Genomic DNA, 17,854 nt, shown 5'->3' on the forward strand with positions numbered 1-17,854 from the left:
CATATTACATTTTATACACAGAAGAGAGAAAGAAGAGAAAGAAAGAGAGAAAGAAAGAGAGAAAGAAAGAAAGAAAGAGAGAAAGAAAGAAAGAAAGAGAGAAAGAAAGAAAGAAAGAAAGAAAGAAAGAAAGAAAGAAAGAAAGAAAGAAAGAAAGAAAGAAAGAAAGAAAGAAAGAAAGAAAGAAAGAAAGAAAGAAAGAAAGAAAGAAAGAAAGAAAGAAAGAAAGAAGAAAGAAGAGAGAGAGAGAGAGAGAGAGAGAGAGAGAGAGAGAGAGAGAGAGAGAGAGAAAGAAAGAAAGGAAGGAAGGAAGGAAGGAAGGAAGGAAGGAAGGAAGGAAGGAAGGAAGGAAGGAAGGAAGGAAGGAAGGAAGGAAGGAAGGAAGGAAGGAAGGAAGGAAGGAAGGAAGGAAGGAAGGAAGGAAGGAAGGAAGGAAGGAAGGGAAAGAAAAGATAATTGTGTGCACATTGGTGTGATGTCTATATATATAAATACGTATGTGTGTGCATAATCAGACATATTTTAAAAATTAAAATTAAAAATTTTTGATTATTTAAAAATTATTAATTAAAAAATTAATAAAAAATGAAATTAATTATTAATTTCAATTGAGAGAGTTGGCCTGAATCTGGAGATATAAGACTGAACACTGTTATATTCCATTTCAGGTTTCATTTGTGCAGTATAGTGACGAGGCAAAATCTGAATTTAAACTGAATACATTTGATGACAAAGCCCAGGCCCTGGGTGCTCTTCAAAACATTCAGTACAGAGGAGGAAACACTAGGACAGGTAATTCTGGCCTGTAATTATATTTATTTAAGATAAAATGTTTTCAGAAAATGTTTAATTATCCAAATATTGAATGGCTGAAGAAGTGGGTTTTTCTGTGGTGTTTTAGTTCTGTGCTGTTGCCCTTAAGAAGTAAAAGAATTCTTATCTTGTGGATAATATGGATGATTCCTTGTTTATTGCACACTTTACAGGCAAAGCCCTAACATTTATCAAAGAAAAGGTTTTGACTTGGGAGAGTGGCATGAGGCGAGGTGTTCCCAAGGTACTTGTTGTTGTCACTGATGGTCGGTCTCAGGATGAGGTGAGGAAAGCAGCGACAGTCATACAGCACTCTGGTAAGCAGTCCACAGCACCTACCTGGCTCTTTCTTTCTGTATTGCTTCAATTATCTGGGAATCATTTAATCATCCTTTATGGACTCAGAAATGTATTCTGAGTATTTGGGAAAACCTCAGAACTATTCAAAGAATTTGTGCTCTCTGGACCTAGACTTACATTTTCTTTCTTAAGCCCTCTGGGGAAGGATGTGGCCTCCCAAAGATTTTATATGCATATAATTTCAAAGATGTAGCTTCTGGTTACTGCTTCCTCTTTTTGATGTTTTGATCCCAGAAATCACTGGGAAGTGTACTCCATACTAGTACTTGTGTTTTAATGGGTTTTCTGAGGTTTATGTTTTATCTGGTATAAACCCATGGATCTCCAGTTTAAGTAACTGTTTTTGAAGTAGCTGGGTCTGAATGGACTCCTCTGTTGCCTTTTGAGCTAAGAAGCACTTTCTCATCAGATTTGATTGTGGCTTATGTGAGTGTAGTAATCTGTTCTTGTCCCAGCACTTGGCATTTTGCGTTTCAGTGCTTGAACCTCCCAGTCCTGATCTCTGAGCAGGGAGATGTTGTACATTCTTATGGGAATCACATGCATGTAAAGCACAAACTATCATCTCTGTCTCTTTAATGTGGAAGAATTAACTCTGTCTAGATGGTTTCTCAGTCTCCCTGGAAAATATGCTTCAGTGCTTAACTACCCTACTGGTAGGAGAACTTTGTCTTCTATTTCACCTAAGTCTTTCTCCATGCTAGTGAGATTGCTGTCTTCATTTGCCTAGTTAATCAGGAAAGAAACTGATTGTTGTCCACTGTAATGGGCCTTGGTATTTGAAACTTGCTGTCATCTCCTCTTTCTGTCTTCTCTTTTGTAGACCAAACAAACCTATTTTTCCTTCAATGTCATGTTGATCATGTTTTTGAGACCCCTTATCATTTTTAATTTCCTCTCTTCTTGCTTTGCATATCAAAGCATGCTCAAAGCTGGACAGAGTATTTCAGCCAAAGTTTCACCAGAATTGGCTACAGGGGAATAATTAGCTTCTTAAGAAAAAAAAAAGAAAGCTACTTTTATAATTTGAAATAAATGTGAATCCCAATTTCAGCCTCCAACTGGCTTTTCCAATACAACTGGCTTTTCCAATGTCTGTGCAGTTTCTCTTCAATGAAATTTACACCTGGCGATATGATTGACTTCTGTGGTCTGGTTCTTTTCATTTAACTTAAGATATCTGACAACTAAATGTCTAGTCTAAGGTCATTGTGTAGGGTCCTTTTATGACTGATGAAGAGAGCAACAGAAGGCATCTACAAACAATGACTTTTCCTATCCTGAATTCAGCATGTAAGGGTGCTAGGATGAATTGCTTTCTGAATCTGACCATGTTGATCTGGTGATTATAGAGAAAAACTAGACAACTTAACTTGGAAAGTAGAAGTTGGTGATGTGAATACCACTCTAAGAAAGAGAAACCGAGAAGCATGAAATGCAAGAGATGGAAACAGATAGACACCTGGGTAACTAATGGTCTGTAAGGTTTTGGCCACAGAACAGATTTGAGATACTGTAGAGTTGAGAGAATTGTATGTTTTGTATTGAAGAGTGAGGAGACTATGCAGCCAAGGCCACATGAGATTGGATAATGCCCCAAAAAACAATGAGAGAGGAGAAAGTTTTGAAAGAAAGATGCAAAACATCTTTCAGAGCTTTGACAAGGTGAAAAGAGGTCTGGAATGTGTGCTCATAGGTACCTCACCACAAGTCAATGGTTTGTGCAATATTAACATTAAAAATGTTGATGTATGTTTGCTGCATTTCAAGTAACAAGTGTTATTTTTACAGGCTTCAGTGTCTTTGTGGTTGGTGTGGCTGATGTGGATTACAATGAACTGGCCAAGATTGCCAGCAAGCCCAGTGAACGCCATGTATTTATTGTTGATGACTTTGATGCCTTTGAGAAGATTCAAGATAACCTTGTCACCTTTGTGTGTGAGACAGCTACCTCAAGTAAGTAGAAGACATTGGTTTCCCTTTTCCCAAATTAATATGTTTGCTTATATACTGCTTAAAGTGAGTGGTGGGCTGACGTTGGCTGGATGCTGGGTGCCCACCAAAGCTGCTCTATTGCTCCCCTTCTCAGCTGGACAGGGAAGAGAAAATACAGTGAAAGGCTCCTGGATTGAGACAAGGGCAGGGAGAAATAACTGAGCGGTTACTGTCATGGGCTGTACTCAATGTGGGGAAAAATTAATTTATTATCAATTAAATCAGAGTAGGATAAAGAGAAATAAAACCAGGTATTAAAAACCTTCTCACCACCCCACCCTTCTTCCTGGAGTAAGCTTTACTCACAATTTTCTTTATCTCCTCACCCTGGGCACCACAGGAGTACAGAGAATGAGGGCAGTGATCAGTTCATCACATATTGTCTCTGCTGCTCCTTCCTCCCCAGGGGAAGTTGTTTTCAAACTCTTCCCCTGCTCCAGTGAGGGTCCCTACCATGGGAGACAGTCCTCCACGAACTTCTCAATATGATTTTTCCCATGGGTGGCAGTTCTTCATGAACTGTCCCAGTGTGGGTCATAGAATCAGAATCACCTTGTTAGGATTGGAACAGAGCTCTGAAGATCATCCAGTCCAACACCTCTGATCACCCAGAGCAGGTTACACAGAAACACATCCAGGTGGATATTGAATTTCTCCAGAGAGAGAGACTCTACAGCCTTCCTGGGCAGCCTGTTCCAGTGCTCTGCCACTCTCAACATAAGAAAGTTCTTCCTCATATTGAGGTGAAGCTTCTTGTGTTTTAGTTTGTGGCCTTTGCTCCTTTTTCTGTTGCTGAACACTCCTGTAAAGAGTCTGACACCATCCCCTTGACACCAACCTCTGAGATATTTATATGTATTAATGAGATACATATTTTAGTCTCAGTGCTCTCTAGACTAAGCAGGCTCACTTGTCTCAGTCTCTCCTCACAAGAGAGCTGCTCCAGACCTCTCATCTTCATGCTCTGCTGCTGGAACCTTTCCAGTAGCTCCCAGTCTTTCTTGTACTGAGGACATGGCACTCCAGATGTGGCCTCACTAGGGCTGAGCAGACGGGCAGGATCACTCCCCTTGACCTGCTGGCCACTCTTCCTGATGGAATACTGATGGAATAGATACTACTGGCCTCTCTGGCTGCAAGGGCACTGCCAGCTCATGGTCAGTCTGTTATCCACCAAAGCTCCCATGTCCTTTTCAGCAGAACTGCTGTCTAGTAGGTCAGCCCCCAATGTGAATTTGGAGTAATTCCCCTCCATGTGCAGGATGCTACACTTGCCCTCGTTGAACCTCATTAGGTCCCTTCAACATGGTGCAGTCTTTCAGGCACAGCCTGCTCCATTGTGGGCCTCTTATGAGGTCAGCAAGTCCTGCCAGCAAACCCATTCTGGCATGGGCTTCTCCCTCTGGGGTGCCACAGGTCTTGCCAGGAGCCTGCTCCAGTATGGGCTTCCCACAGTGTCAGTCTCCTTCAGACCTGCTCTGCCCTAGGGTCCTCCAGGGGTTGCAGGCAGATATCTGCTCCTCTGTGGACTTCCACAGTCTGCAGAGGGACAGCCTGCCTCACCACAGGGAAGACCAGGAATGCACTGGAATCTCTGCTCTGGTGCCTGACAGAGTTTTGTCTCTCACACATTCTCGTTCCTCTCTGCAGCTGCAGGCTGTTGTGCCATTCCAACACACACAACCCCCAACCCCAGCCACTGCCCCTTGTTCAATGTGTAATCCCCCAGTCACTGCCACCTCTGCTGATGGGCCCAGCCTTGGCCAGTGGCAGGTCTGTCTTGGAACCAGATGGATCTGACTCTGTTGGACACAGGGGAAGTGTCTGGCAACTTCCCACAGAAATCACCCTTGTAGCTCCCCCATTACCAAAGCCTTGCCATGCAAACCAAATACAATTTGCCATCTTATTTAAGGTACATCAGAAGATATGTTCATATTACAAAGTTAGATTTCAGAATAGCTGGATATAGCTCAAGGGAGTAAGTTACTTTTTAAAATATTGAAATGAGTATTGTGTTTTATGTAATCTAATTTTGCATTTCAAAAGTACTACTAGAAGAAGGCAAGAGTAACAGTCACTGAAAACTTTTAAAAGTAGAATGATGCCTAATGTGCCCTAACTGCAGGGCACAAAATTCTCTTATTTACCCCTGGAATAAGTGTTAAAGATGTATAGCTATACTGTGTGACACTGTTTAAACTTATCTAAGTAAAGCTCAGTTGTTTATTCAAGTTAAATCCTTCTATGGCAAAAATAAGAAATTCTCAGGCCTGTCATGTGCAACTGCATGTTCCCTAACTGCCTCATCTGCTGGCTCCTGAGGAGCCACATAAATTTGCAGTTGTTTCTTGAGAATCTGACAGCTATTATGCAGCTTGACTCATGCCTTAAATATTAATGGAAAGACTGTGTCATTGTCCTCCTTTCTTCTTATAAATTATAATCTTAAAATATTTGGGGTTCATTTGTCATTCCATATTGTCATTCCAATTTTTTTCAGAGTAGAAATACCCTACTAAAAGTGATGGGTAGAGATTTTGACATTAGAACTACCACAGGACACAGTATGACAAATGTAACAAAGATTGTCTCAGAATTAATAATAGCATAGACTTCTTGGTAATAAAACTTCTTGAAGTACACATATGTTCATATCCTGTTAGGCTTAGTAGTTTTGAATTATATATTGTTTCATATCTTTCAGCTTGTCCCCTTATTTACTTGGACGGATACACTTCACCTGGTAAGTAATTGTCTAATATTTTGGCATAGGTTCTTTTGTGTCTCTTACAACTCTATGGTGTTTCTTATTTTTTATTTTCTTTCTGGACTTAAAGGTTTCAAGATGCTGGAATCATACAATCTAACAGAGAAGCATTTTGCTTCTGTACAAGGAGTTTCACTGGAATCAGGGTCTTTCCCAAGCTATGTAGCATATAAACTCCACAAAAATGCCTTTGTTAGCCAGCCAATACGGTAAGTAAATCTCAAGACTTATATTTAGGGTGACCAGGTGATGAAGGATTAACACAGTTTATAGATAGCATATGTGTGTTATGGAAGATGCATTAATGTAATGTTCTTTTTACTAAGCTTCAAGAAATACGCTCTGAAGAGCATCTATCATTGTTTTCATTAAATGTTAATCTATTTCTCCCTCTGAAATCCTAGTTCACTATTTATCTAGTTGCTTAGTTTTCTTTGAGATTATGTTTCTTAACCATTCAAGTTGCATATAATCCACAGTTTATACCTAGACAGTTGAACAACAACTTCCTTAGTACAATGAATTCCATGTTGCTGGACAGAAATGGTTTCAATATGGAGGGATTAGCATCACTTTTTCCAGAAGCATTGTTCTTACTGCAATGGGCAGCATATTGATGCCATTGACTTGATGCCAGAAACTATCTCCTCTACTTGACTTGCCTTATTTGGCAAATGGAGCAGAATTTTCAAGGGCCTGTGGTCTTAGAACTTGGTTATGGTAATATTATGGATATTGCCAACATTTTTTCTCAAAGAGAAAAAGGACTTAGTTCTCAGTTAGTTTTACTGGAAATACCTTTCTCCTTTCAAAAAAGGTTATTCTGGTTCAGAGGAGATGCCTAAAAATAGCCTATTGTTTCCATTAAATTTAGGAAAATTTAGTTTTCTTCTCATGGAAGCCTTTGAAATCGTCTGCAATCCTGCCAGATTGGGTAAAGATCACAAGCACAGAAGCTGAGGTTTATGAAAAAATAATTTATTTTTGCTAGCCTTCTGAGATCACAGCTTCAAAAGTGAGGACTTGAGGATTTTTAAGTTCATTGGCATGACATTAATACCTGCAGGGATGATAGTCTCTGACAGCATGGATTTTTGAAGTCTAGGGAAATACAGATAATTCCAGTTTTGCAACTCTCTTGCATTGATAGATATTGCATTTAGGATAAGTTGATGAAAATACAATAAAAATATAGGCTTCATTTTTATTTGATTTTTTAGAAATGTTGTGGTATGTAGTCTAATGTCTGCTAAAGAGGTGGAGTAGACTTGCCAGAGTATTCTGGGCACTTATTTTTCATGAGAACCCAGAAAATACAACTCTAGACTGAGTCAGCAAAGCAATAAACTCATACTGATCCTAGTGGCATAGTTGTTTCCATATCTGAAATAATTTGTTATCCAAATTACAAATTGTGTTGCTGTATCTACTTTAATATTTGAATTCTTGCACTGTGCTGTGTGATGTTGTTGACTTAGTGATGTGGTTTTTATTGCAGTGTTCCTAATTGTATGTGTTCGTAAGCTTTGTCAAACATACAAAGCAGCTCCTCTTTCTTTTAATTTAAGATTTTTATGTTTATGTTCATGTGACTGAATCTCCTTCTGAGCTCCATAAAAATGGTTAAGGAGAAGCAGTGATCACCTCTTTTCTTGCTGTTCTCTTCCTGCATTCCCTCCTTTCCCCTACAGAAAAATTCTGGAGGCTGTTTCATGCATGGTTTTTTTATGTACTTTTGGTTCTCTGCTTATTTAATGTGTAACAGTCCAAATATCACAAATTTAAACCTGAGCCACTAAAGAATGAGCTGGAGCCCAATTGCAAAGAAGACATTAAGTATTCCATCTCTGTATCTGCGCCTGAAGGGCAGCAATAGTTAAATGCTGTTGCCTGACTGAAGCAGGCCAGATGAAAAAATGAATAAAGCTGTGGTCTTTTTTCTCTGTACTTACCAACAAGGAATTTAAAACATGTGTAATTTATACAGAATTTTGCCTCAAGAATACATACCCAAGAGTTCTTGGTCATACTCAAGCAACCTTTCTAATTGTGGTTCTGGGACCAGCTGAAGACAGTTGTGAGTTCATCTTAACAAATCACAGTGTTTTTATATCACAATGTTTTTTTCTGTTTGAGAGAGCAGTTAAAATGCTCTGTTCCACTAAACACTGTGGTCTCCCTGTTAGTCTTGTATCTTTTCTTTGAAAAAGAGCAAATGATGATGATCTAATTTTCGTCATGTGTTTCTGTGAAAAAATGCCTTTATGTTGTCTTGCCAGGGAGATTCACCCGGAGGGGCTGCCGCAGGCGTACACGATCATTCTCTTGTTCCGCCTTCTGCCTGAATCCCCCAATGAGCCTTTTGCAATCTGGCAGATTACAGACAGAGATTACAAACCACAAGTTGGAGTTGTGCTTGATCGTAAGGATGTTTATACTTATTGCATAGAGAAGTTATATGTTACTTTGCATATGTTCTTACCAAATATTTCCAAACCCAAAGCATTTCTACATGATAAAAGGATTATACATTAAGAATTTTTTTTAAACTTTGTAGATCTATAGTTCAATTAAGAATAATTAATCTAAAAAGCATTTCAATTTTAGTATAAACTCTAAAATCAAAGGAAAATACATCTATATACTTACAGGTCATTAAGATCATCTATGATTTGTGTTTACCCAAATAAGGGGTAAACTAGATTTTATCTTTTTAAGTACGGTGATTTCAGTAGTATGTATGAAATGAAATGTGTTATTTTTACTTATTGCAGCTGCCAGCAAAGTGCTGTCATTCTTTAACAAGGATGTAAGAGGAGAGGTTCAAACCGTAACTTTTGATAATGATGTCGTAAAGAAAATCTTTTATGGAAGCTTCCATAAGGTAAAGGATTGAAATTATGATGTTGCTTTCTGAAGTACCATTCCTTTAAATAAAAGAAAGCCAAGCACAAGTCACTATCAGGTGACTGTACCTGGTTTTTGGATAGTATTTTAAGTACATAGGGACCTGCAGATTATGCAAAACATGATCTCTGAAGTTATAGGTCTTCTTTGAATCAATGTAAAAGATTTGTCAAGAATTTGTTAATTTGTTAAGATTGTGAAAGTAGAGGGATATATCTGAAAAAGAAATTGTAGCCTGGTTCCTGCCACATGAAAGAGGAAGAATAAAAGTTAAAGTGGAAGAAAGAGAGGAAAGGAAGTTGTGGTGAGAAAAGATTGCATGGGAGTGTAATGATTTGAAATCATTCAGAGCAGAGGAAGATACAGCCAGAGAAAGTAAGTAGGCAGGGAACCAATTTTGGGAGGTAAATAACACATTGGATAAGATTTGTATGTTTAACAAACATAATACATGTGTGTATATTTCATAAGTGTGATTTTTTTTTTTTTTGCTTAAAAACACTGGGCTTAAAATATTCCAATGTCATGTTAACTGAGGAAGCAACAAAGAGAGAGCCCACCATAAAGGGTCACTTTATCATTTAGAATGAAGCTTGCAGTTTGTGAATTGACAAAATGGCTAGTGAAATCTTTACATGTTGCTGCATGGGTCTTCACTTGTCATAGATCTGTGCTTGCTTTTCTAATTTTGTGCACCAAGTTATGAAAATTTGGTGTTCCCAAGCTCCCTTACCTCTAGTCATCAGGAATTGCTTGACTCAGGCTACATGTACACCTAAAAACATTTTAAAAACATTTTCTTGCTGTGTTAAGTATATATGTTTAGGGCAAGAAAGTGAGCTGAAATTGCAACATTTTTGGTTAGCTGAAATGCATATTTTCATGTTTTCATTTATCTCCCTTCTGTTTAGTTAAGTTTTCATCTGATGACTAAATATGGCTTGAGTATAGCATTTGTTTTCTTTATGATACCATCTTCTGCATGACTTGTCACTACCAGCATTCCTTTGAGGATACTGATAAGGGGTTGTCTCTGTCAACTTCTTGATACTGGAGGCCAAATTGTCAACCGAGCTTGGCTAGACTGAAAGCCGGGAAAGATAACTGGTGCCAGCATTATAATGTTTTGTGACTTCATCTGTTTAAAAAACAGGTGATTGTGAAAATAACACAGTAAAAGTTATGTTATACAGGTGATTATGAAAAAATAACACAGTAACACTATAAAAGCTATTGGTTTCCTCAGAATTTGGACTAACTTCCCAAACTAGTCTTATAGTATATCCAGTTATTCTTGTTTTAGAATTTATGCCTGGTTAGTTTAGAATTTAGGCCTGATTATTTTTGACTATATGAAGAAATGTTTATGTCATTGATTTTGTAACTGATAGTTATGAGTAGCTTTGGATCCTACCTACATTAAGCAGCCTTTATTTTATCTTTGACATTTGCCTTTTTTTTAATAGCTTGGTAGGACAACACAATTTTAAGGAAATATAAGAATCTACTGGAGTGAGAAAAACTCTCAGTAAAGGCTAGGATGTATCTTGTTTTGGTATGAAGGGTGAGTTATTCCCAAGTACTGTATAGGTGCAAAGCAGTATGTAGTGTGCCTCATTTTAGATCTCACTGTGAGAGCTGACACTTCTTTGGGTCAGTGGTGTGGAGCTCTCCACATGCTCTACTGCCAGCAGTCTGTTTTAAATGTCTGTTGCTAATTTAGTTGATGTTTAGAATAATGTTTTCTGTTATAGTTTCTCTAAATGTGATAAAACTGAGCAAACTTATCTGACAGGCCTTACAGTGATGCTCTGCTCATTTATCAGAGCAAATGGGGAAAAATCTGTGGCCCTTGCTAGCTGCCAGAAATTAGAAGTTATGTAAAATGGTCTATTACACTTGATAGTACAAAAAAAAATTACAGGGCAAATAAAAATCAAAAATTTTGTATCATTTTAATAGTGAAATACATGAATACATATGGAGAGAAAGTGATCCTAAGAAGCCAAAAAATGAAGAGGAGTAGCAGTGATTTGTAAATTACCTTAAAGCTTTACAATTACGAATTCTTGCTGCAGAGACTATTTCTTAAGAAAAAAATTCTCAGTTACTTAATGCAATGTAATTCCCTGTCTTTTTTTCCCAGAAAGGAATCAAAAGTTCAGATTTTGATATTTAAAGTAGCTGGAAGAGTCTTGGTTTAGAGCGATATTTGGGATTTTTCACCATGAAACTAAGATGACTTTTCTGGCTTCTCTCCAGATGATTACTAAAATTGCTATCTCAGTCAGGTTGTTAATGATGGCATAATGGGCTTCGCAGCCCACCTGCTAGGAAAGCCCTATGCATCAGCTGTGCTGATTAGCTCCTAATAATGGATAGCAGTAGTTTCAGATGGATGAAGGAAGGAAAGTAAGATTAACACATTTCTAAAGGTATGTTTGCAATTTCTCCTACTGTCCAGTTTCAAAGAAATGACAAATCCTTACAATTCAAGAAGAGGTTTTCCAAAATATTAAACATTTTTGTGGCTTTCATTTGGTGACTTACTGGCTTATTCACTGAAATGCAGTTAACTACACCTAACTGTGGGGAAATTTACTTTGGCATACTTGAACACTCTGTGTAGCAGAGCCGTGGTGAAAGCTGTTGAATCTGGCAAGATCCATAGGAAAAATTCTGACTGCCTGAGACAGTCATTAAATTTCTAACTGATGTTTTGGAGAGACAGACAGCTTCTACTTTCTTATTCTTACCACACTAGACTTCCTTTTAGCTTGCCATTTTGCAGTAGTTAGCAAGAGGAAATTTGATAATGAGTGCGTATCTTTCTGCTGATAGACAAATGGGAAATAGTTTGCTAGGCTTATTGATGTGATTCACTTAGCACAGGATCAGAACACCATCAAACTTTATCTTATAAGGCATCTGCAGAGAAAAATTAAAGTATGTTTTCTTTCCTAAAATATCATAAATTAAATAAGTAGAACTAATCAGAACAGATTCTTTATGTTGGTGTCTTAGAAACTGTTGAAAACAGAATGTGTTGGAGTTGAATGCAGAGATGTGTTATTTACTGTAAACACCAGATGCCTCCTTTAATTAGATTTATTGCCTAGGCCATGAGATTCAGGCTGGAATGCAGTTCTGGCAGTGATTTAAGTGTTTAAGTGACTGAGTCAATGACTTGGGAGAGCTCTCCTTATTTTTGATTGTTGGGATTGCTTCTTCTTTGGAAGGATAGGTGATGCTCAGCAGTAATTTCTGTTTGAACCTTTTCAAGCTGATCTCATTCAACATTCTGATGTAGATTTATCTTTACTAATTTTTTTGTGCTAATGAAAATATAATAATTGATATTTGCTCTGCAATGTGTTTTATTTAAATTATGACAAATACTTAACATTCCAGTAGAAGGACTTGCATATTAGGTACCTTTCAGAGCTAGTAAATTACATCTGTGATGTGTTTAAACTGGATGATGCAGTAATAATTTATTATTATTATTATTATTTGTTCAACGAATACGGTTGGGAATTTTAATTAAAATCTCCATTTGTGTACACAGCACTGAGATATAAAGTGTAAGCACATAATTTTAAAAGAGTTTTAGATAAGCTGTGCCGATGCCTTGGAGACAAGTCTGCATGGGAAAATATTCAAAAGGGAAAAAAAGGAAAAAATTCCCAGGAGATTGTTGAGGCACTTAGTGACCCAGGACATTTAGGGGAATCTCTCAACTTTGTGCCAATTTTTAAGCAGTCATCAAATAGCAATATGTTTCTGTATGTTATGTACTGTGATAAGAGAAAATTAAAACAAATATATATATTTCAGGGATTCTTTACTCCTGATCTTATTGTGTTGAGATTTTAACAAGTACATAGATGTTATAATGACATATATGAAATATGTGCTGTCGGTAAGGTATATAAAGCCCCTGAAAACTTTCTTTTGCCTGAAGATCAGGAACTGCATATTACACATGCTAAAGTGGCCCTTGTTTATTTCTCAGAGACCCCTAAATATTTTTTGTTCTTTCAGAGAAATGTTGAAACTTAACTTTTGTAACATTTGCCATACATACTATAAATGTTTGGAAAGATAATCTTTGCTTAGGTTTTATATGTTCCTGTGTTTAAGCTTTACTATGTTTCCCCCAAGCTCTTAATTCTTGTCTCCTGGTAAACATACTCTCTCTTTATTACAATCTTTCCTTTCTCCCTCCTAAGTGTCTTCTATTTCCAGTAATTAATTAATTACTGGAAATTAATTAATCTCTTCATCTTCCCTGTTTCCCCTTGTTTTGGCATATATTTGTGTAACCGTATTTCTTTTGAGGAAATTTTCTCTTGCATCTTCCATTATTTTGTCTTGCTCTGGGCAGACTTCTCTGATCACTTCCTGGATCTCAATGTAGTTAATGCCTCTGATTGAGTCATCTGTGGAAACTGAACTCTGCATCTTTGGGTCTGAAACAATCTTCTCTCTGAACTACAGAGTCTGTTAGCCAGTGGGCAGTCCCAGCCCTATAAACATCTTGTGTGGTCCCAGCCATCAGAAGAGAACAAGAAATGCTTATATTCACTCCCTCTGAAAAGTTTTTATTTTTTTTACTTTTCTGCCATCTTAAAAAAAAAAATAAGGCAAGCTTTTAAAATAGTTAATAATAGTTCAACTATTATATTAAATAGTATTTCTTAACTGTGCTTGTGTGTTCATCTTGTTGACCTTCAACACATTCTGAAGAGATTATAAATGTCATAGACTTTCCCTGAGTTTGAATTTTTCCACCAGTTGGAAGTAAATCAGGATTACTAGGAGTGAAATTTAAAACAGTACTATTCAATCAGTGAAATATTATTAAGGTGTTAATGTAACTGTGCCCATGTGCCATGTCTAAATATTTCATTAAACTTTTTTCAGGTCCATATTGTTGTTACTTCATCAAATGTTAAGATTTACATTGACTGCAGTGAAATAATGGAAAAACCAATTAAGGAAGCCGGCAATATCACAACTGATGGCTATGAAATACTTGGGAAACTTCTAAAAGGCGACCGAAGATCAGCAACAGTAAGCAAGAAATATGAATTTTTGCAAGACCTTGACATTTTCTGAGGGTAGAGATCAGGGATTGTTGGGAAACCACTGTTGGATCATCCAAAGCTTCCAAGCATGTGTACTGTCAAGTCAGTAGACTTGAGAGTCTCATCTTTACAGCTTCTTGTTCTAGCAGAACTGCAAGAACAAAAATGTAGTAGCTGGAAGCCGCAATCAGGTAAATTCAAACAAGGGCAGGAATTTTTTTCTTTTAATAGGGAGAGCTGATAGTGATTGAGTGCATATTCTGTGGATACTCTATCATTAGAAATAAATGGAGGAGTGATTTTTTAATGATAATGTTGATAGATTTCATACATAACAACACACCAAACTTAATGTATCTTTCAAGAGTATTTCTTTCTTTTACAGTTAGAAATCCAGAATTTTGACATTGTATGCAGTCCTGTTTGGACTAGCAGAGACAGATGCTGTGATCTCCCTTCTATGGTAAGTATGAATGAACCAGAGGCTATCCAGAAAAATGTTATTGACAGTAAATTTAACAATATTACTGTTAGGATGTCATTAGACCTTGTACTGACAACACATCTAAATCACAGCTGTCAGAGCAGCCAGTCAACTGCACCATATTTCAAAGTTTTGTGTCTGAGACAGTAAAGCTGTAATGCTAGAATTGAGCCCTTTAGAAATTTTGCAAAAAATGTCTGGTGTATTTGTATTCCAGTGGTCTTTTGAATTCTAGGTATTCTAAATGGGGAATTTATTTATTTATTTATTTATTTAATCTGTTCTTGGAGTTGCATTCAAAAAGTAACTATTCTTTGTCAGCACAAGCTGATTGTCAAATGTATATAAATACTAGGACAACATTTTAGTCATACCTCTATTGTAAATGCCTTGCATAGCTCACAGAGAAAATTTGCTAAATATATAAAAGATCCTGTAGAAATATTTGAAAACCACAGTTTAGCTATGAGTTTTACTTGGAAACAGGGTATTAGTGAATCTTCTGCTATTGTTTCAGAAAAGCATGCTTCCACTGAGTACATTTCTTTAAAAGGACAGTAATAAGTTGTGATTGAATTTTCAGAGAGATGAAGCAAAGTGCCCAGCTCTTCCAAATGCTTGTACCTGTACTCAAGACAGTGTGGGACCTCCAGGACCTCCTGGACCAGCTGTAAGTTACCAGCTGTAACTATGCACAGTAGAAAATGTTCTGATTTTAAAATTTATGGAAGTAGTTTTGTGTTGGTCTGTGGTTTTGTGAAACAAATGTCAGTCAGAGACATAGTTCCTGTCAATAGCTCCCTAACAACATGGTAATCCATCCCTTTTTATGAGATCCTACCATATCTACTTGTTTGTATGATCTTTTCCTCTATTTCCAGTGTGATCATTGAGATTAGCTCCTCATTGCTTGAAAGGCTGAAAGACTCTGGCCCAGCACAAAGTGCTGTGCTTTGTTCACAAGGGAGCTTTAAATTGTCAGGTGTATCTTGCACATCATGTACAAGACATTTTTAATTAACTGAAAAAATATTTTTCCTAAATACAGAGTCAAGATTTCACTCCAAGGAAAGATTCTTTACTCTGTCAGGGAAATAAATTATTTTTTTATGAGGAGAGATATTAATTAATTAATTAATTAATTTATGGAATGGACATAGTCCTATCAATTGCTTTGAATATTAGGGAGTTATAGCCAGCCCAGTAGTCATATTTCGAAACTATCAAAAGTGCTGCATGAAGAATCTAAAGCCCAGTTAAGTTGCCTGGTAGCCTACTAGAGAGGTCTTCAGAGTTTTTGATGAATATAAATTGAAGTTCAGTCTGCAGAGACAAAAACCAAAATAATAATTTTTCATGGGCTGAATTGGTGAGGCTGAAGCTGATGTGGTTTCCCTGAGTTCCTGATGCATATTTCATTCTACTACTCTTTTTAGCAGTATGATCTGTACACTTCAAAACTTGGGGGCTTCATTTAAGAGTTTGTTAAAGAGAATTCATAATGCACATAAGTATTACGCACCTTTGCTTTCTGTGTATGAAATACATTTTCTTTCCAAATACTCAATTTAGGGTGGCCCTGGCGCTAAAGGTCCCAGAGGTGAAAGGGGTTTGACTGGATCATCTGTAAGTATGTTTCCCAAAATGCATCTATAATGATGTTACTACAGAATTACCTGTATGAAAATTTTTATGCTTAGTTTTAGTCTAAGAATGTTGATTAAAATTTAGTTGAAAATATGCCTTTATGTTACTTATGTGCAGCCTATCTATTTGAGACTGTATATCACAGTCTATGTAGCTACATTGATCACACATCAGGATACTGGGATTATGTGCATCAGAGTGTTAATACACACTCTGCAGCATTATTGTTCTCTCATCTGTACACAGGACATGGCAATACTTCTAATTGGCATTGCCAGAGGGCATGTATTGGCCTGAGAGTGCCAACATGAATCAGAGAATAGCTTATGAAAGAGTATGCCTCTTGAACAGCTATTTCCACTGTTCTTCTGAAGTATTAAATGTGTCCCTAGGCTTCTGACTTACCTTAAGTGTCTAATCCAAAGGATTTTAGTTATGGATTTCAGACAGGATTGTCATTTACAATTTTGTTTTAATTTTCTGCTTTAAGGGGCCTCCTGGTCCTCGTGGTGAGACAGGTCCTCCAGGCCCTCAAGGTCCCCCAGGTCCACAGGGTCCCAACGGGCTGTCAATCCCAGGTGAACCGGTGAGTGCCCCTTCTGAGTGTCCCTTTTGAGTGCCATCAGCAGGCAGTGTGTGTGAAGCCAGGGCTGCCCATGGGATGGTGGTCTTGGGAAGAGGGTGGCAGCTTTGCCAGAGCATTCATTTGTCCCTGCAACGCAGTAGCATTGTGAAATACATCTCTTTCTGAAACAAGGCTCTTAATAAAATAGCATTTTCTGTCCTGAATGTTACATGTGCTTATAGGATTCTAATGAAGGGACAAGGTCTGAATGCAGTAATGTAAATTGTGCTACTCTCTTATCAGTCTTAATGGCATTCTGTAGAGTTGCTAGGCATTCCAGTTTAAGGACTTAAAAATATCAAATTGTGTTACAGGAAAATTAAGGATGCAGTAATACTTTGAAGACTTTTTCACAGACTTACGTGTTCAACTTCTGTTGTCTGGCTAAAATCAGTAGCTAGGGGTTTTCTTGGCAACAGCATCCATATTTTAGCAAGATGCTATTTCTGATTTCATGTGCATGCCTTCAAAGCCAAAGCAAGTCTTATCAACACTGAAGTTTCACTATGTTCTGGTTTTTATAGAAGATTGCATGCATAACTCTTCGTGGATGTATTAAGGCTGCTTTTGCCTTATTTCAATAAATAATCACCCTGAAAGCAACAATATAATTCTGATGTTCCCTATTTAGGATTAACTTGAATTTTAATATATTCAGGAGATTTTTTTATGAAGTCTTTGATCAAAATATAAAGTCTATGGAAAGAAGAAGTGATGTCTAATTGCATGCTGTGTCATTTTTCATTTGAAAATTGGGTACCTGCTCCATCTGTAATGGAATTTGGAAAATGGAAAACAAAATGTGCTTTAAGGTAGACATTAGGAACACCTGTTTTGTAAGGACAAAGTAGAATGATTTTGTTACCCTATGTAGATTCTTTTCATGATTTTTTTTCGTTACACACTAATTTAAATTTAATAAATTAAAAAATTTATTAAAGAAGACATAGAGGTATCAAATAGCAAGAAAGGAAAAACATTGCTCTTACATGCATAATGCAAATAAGCCATTTATTTGTCACATCCACTTGAAAAAGTCTGAAGAATGAAAACACCAACATTTGTGGAACTTCTCATTAGCTAACACAAATTTAGAACACTTTTGAGTCATGTACTTTTGTTTTTCCTATCAATTAAGAATCATGTTCTCAGTCTATGTTTAC

The 17,854-nt window shown here is 37.1% G+C and overlaps 1 protein-coding gene across 1 annotated transcript in view; it reads left to right on the top strand.

Moving 5' to 3' along the window:
• The window catches only part of COL12A1 (collagen type XII alpha 1 chain), a 99,997-nt gene that overhangs the window by 65,364 nt on the left and 16,779 nt on the right, over nt 1–17,854 (top strand). The window contains exons 45-56 of the mRNA XM_059467303.1: nt 669–792; nt 987–1,130; nt 2,965–3,129; nt 5,876–5,914; nt 6,009–6,147; nt 8,218–8,360; nt 8,713–8,822; nt 13,772–13,921; nt 14,321–14,398; nt 15,003–15,089; nt 15,992–16,045; nt 16,557–16,652. Of these exons, the coding sequence (XP_059323286.1) occupies nt 669–792; nt 987–1,130; nt 2,965–3,129; nt 5,876–5,914; nt 6,009–6,147; nt 8,218–8,360; nt 8,713–8,822; nt 13,772–13,921; nt 14,321–14,398; nt 15,003–15,089; nt 15,992–16,045; nt 16,557–16,652 (1,329 nt within the window). The remainder of the gene's footprint in view (nt 1–668; nt 793–986; nt 1,131–2,964; nt 3,130–5,875; nt 5,915–6,008; nt 6,148–8,217; nt 8,361–8,712; nt 8,823–13,771; nt 13,922–14,320; nt 14,399–15,002; nt 15,090–15,991; nt 16,046–16,556; nt 16,653–17,854) is intronic.

Source organism: Ammospiza nelsoni, chromosome 3, assembly GCF_027579445.1.
Source record: "Ammospiza nelsoni isolate bAmmNel1 chromosome 3, bAmmNel1.pri, whole genome shotgun sequence".
Lineage (NCBI taxonomy): Eukaryota > Metazoa > Chordata > Aves > Passeriformes > Passerellidae > Ammospiza > Ammospiza nelsoni.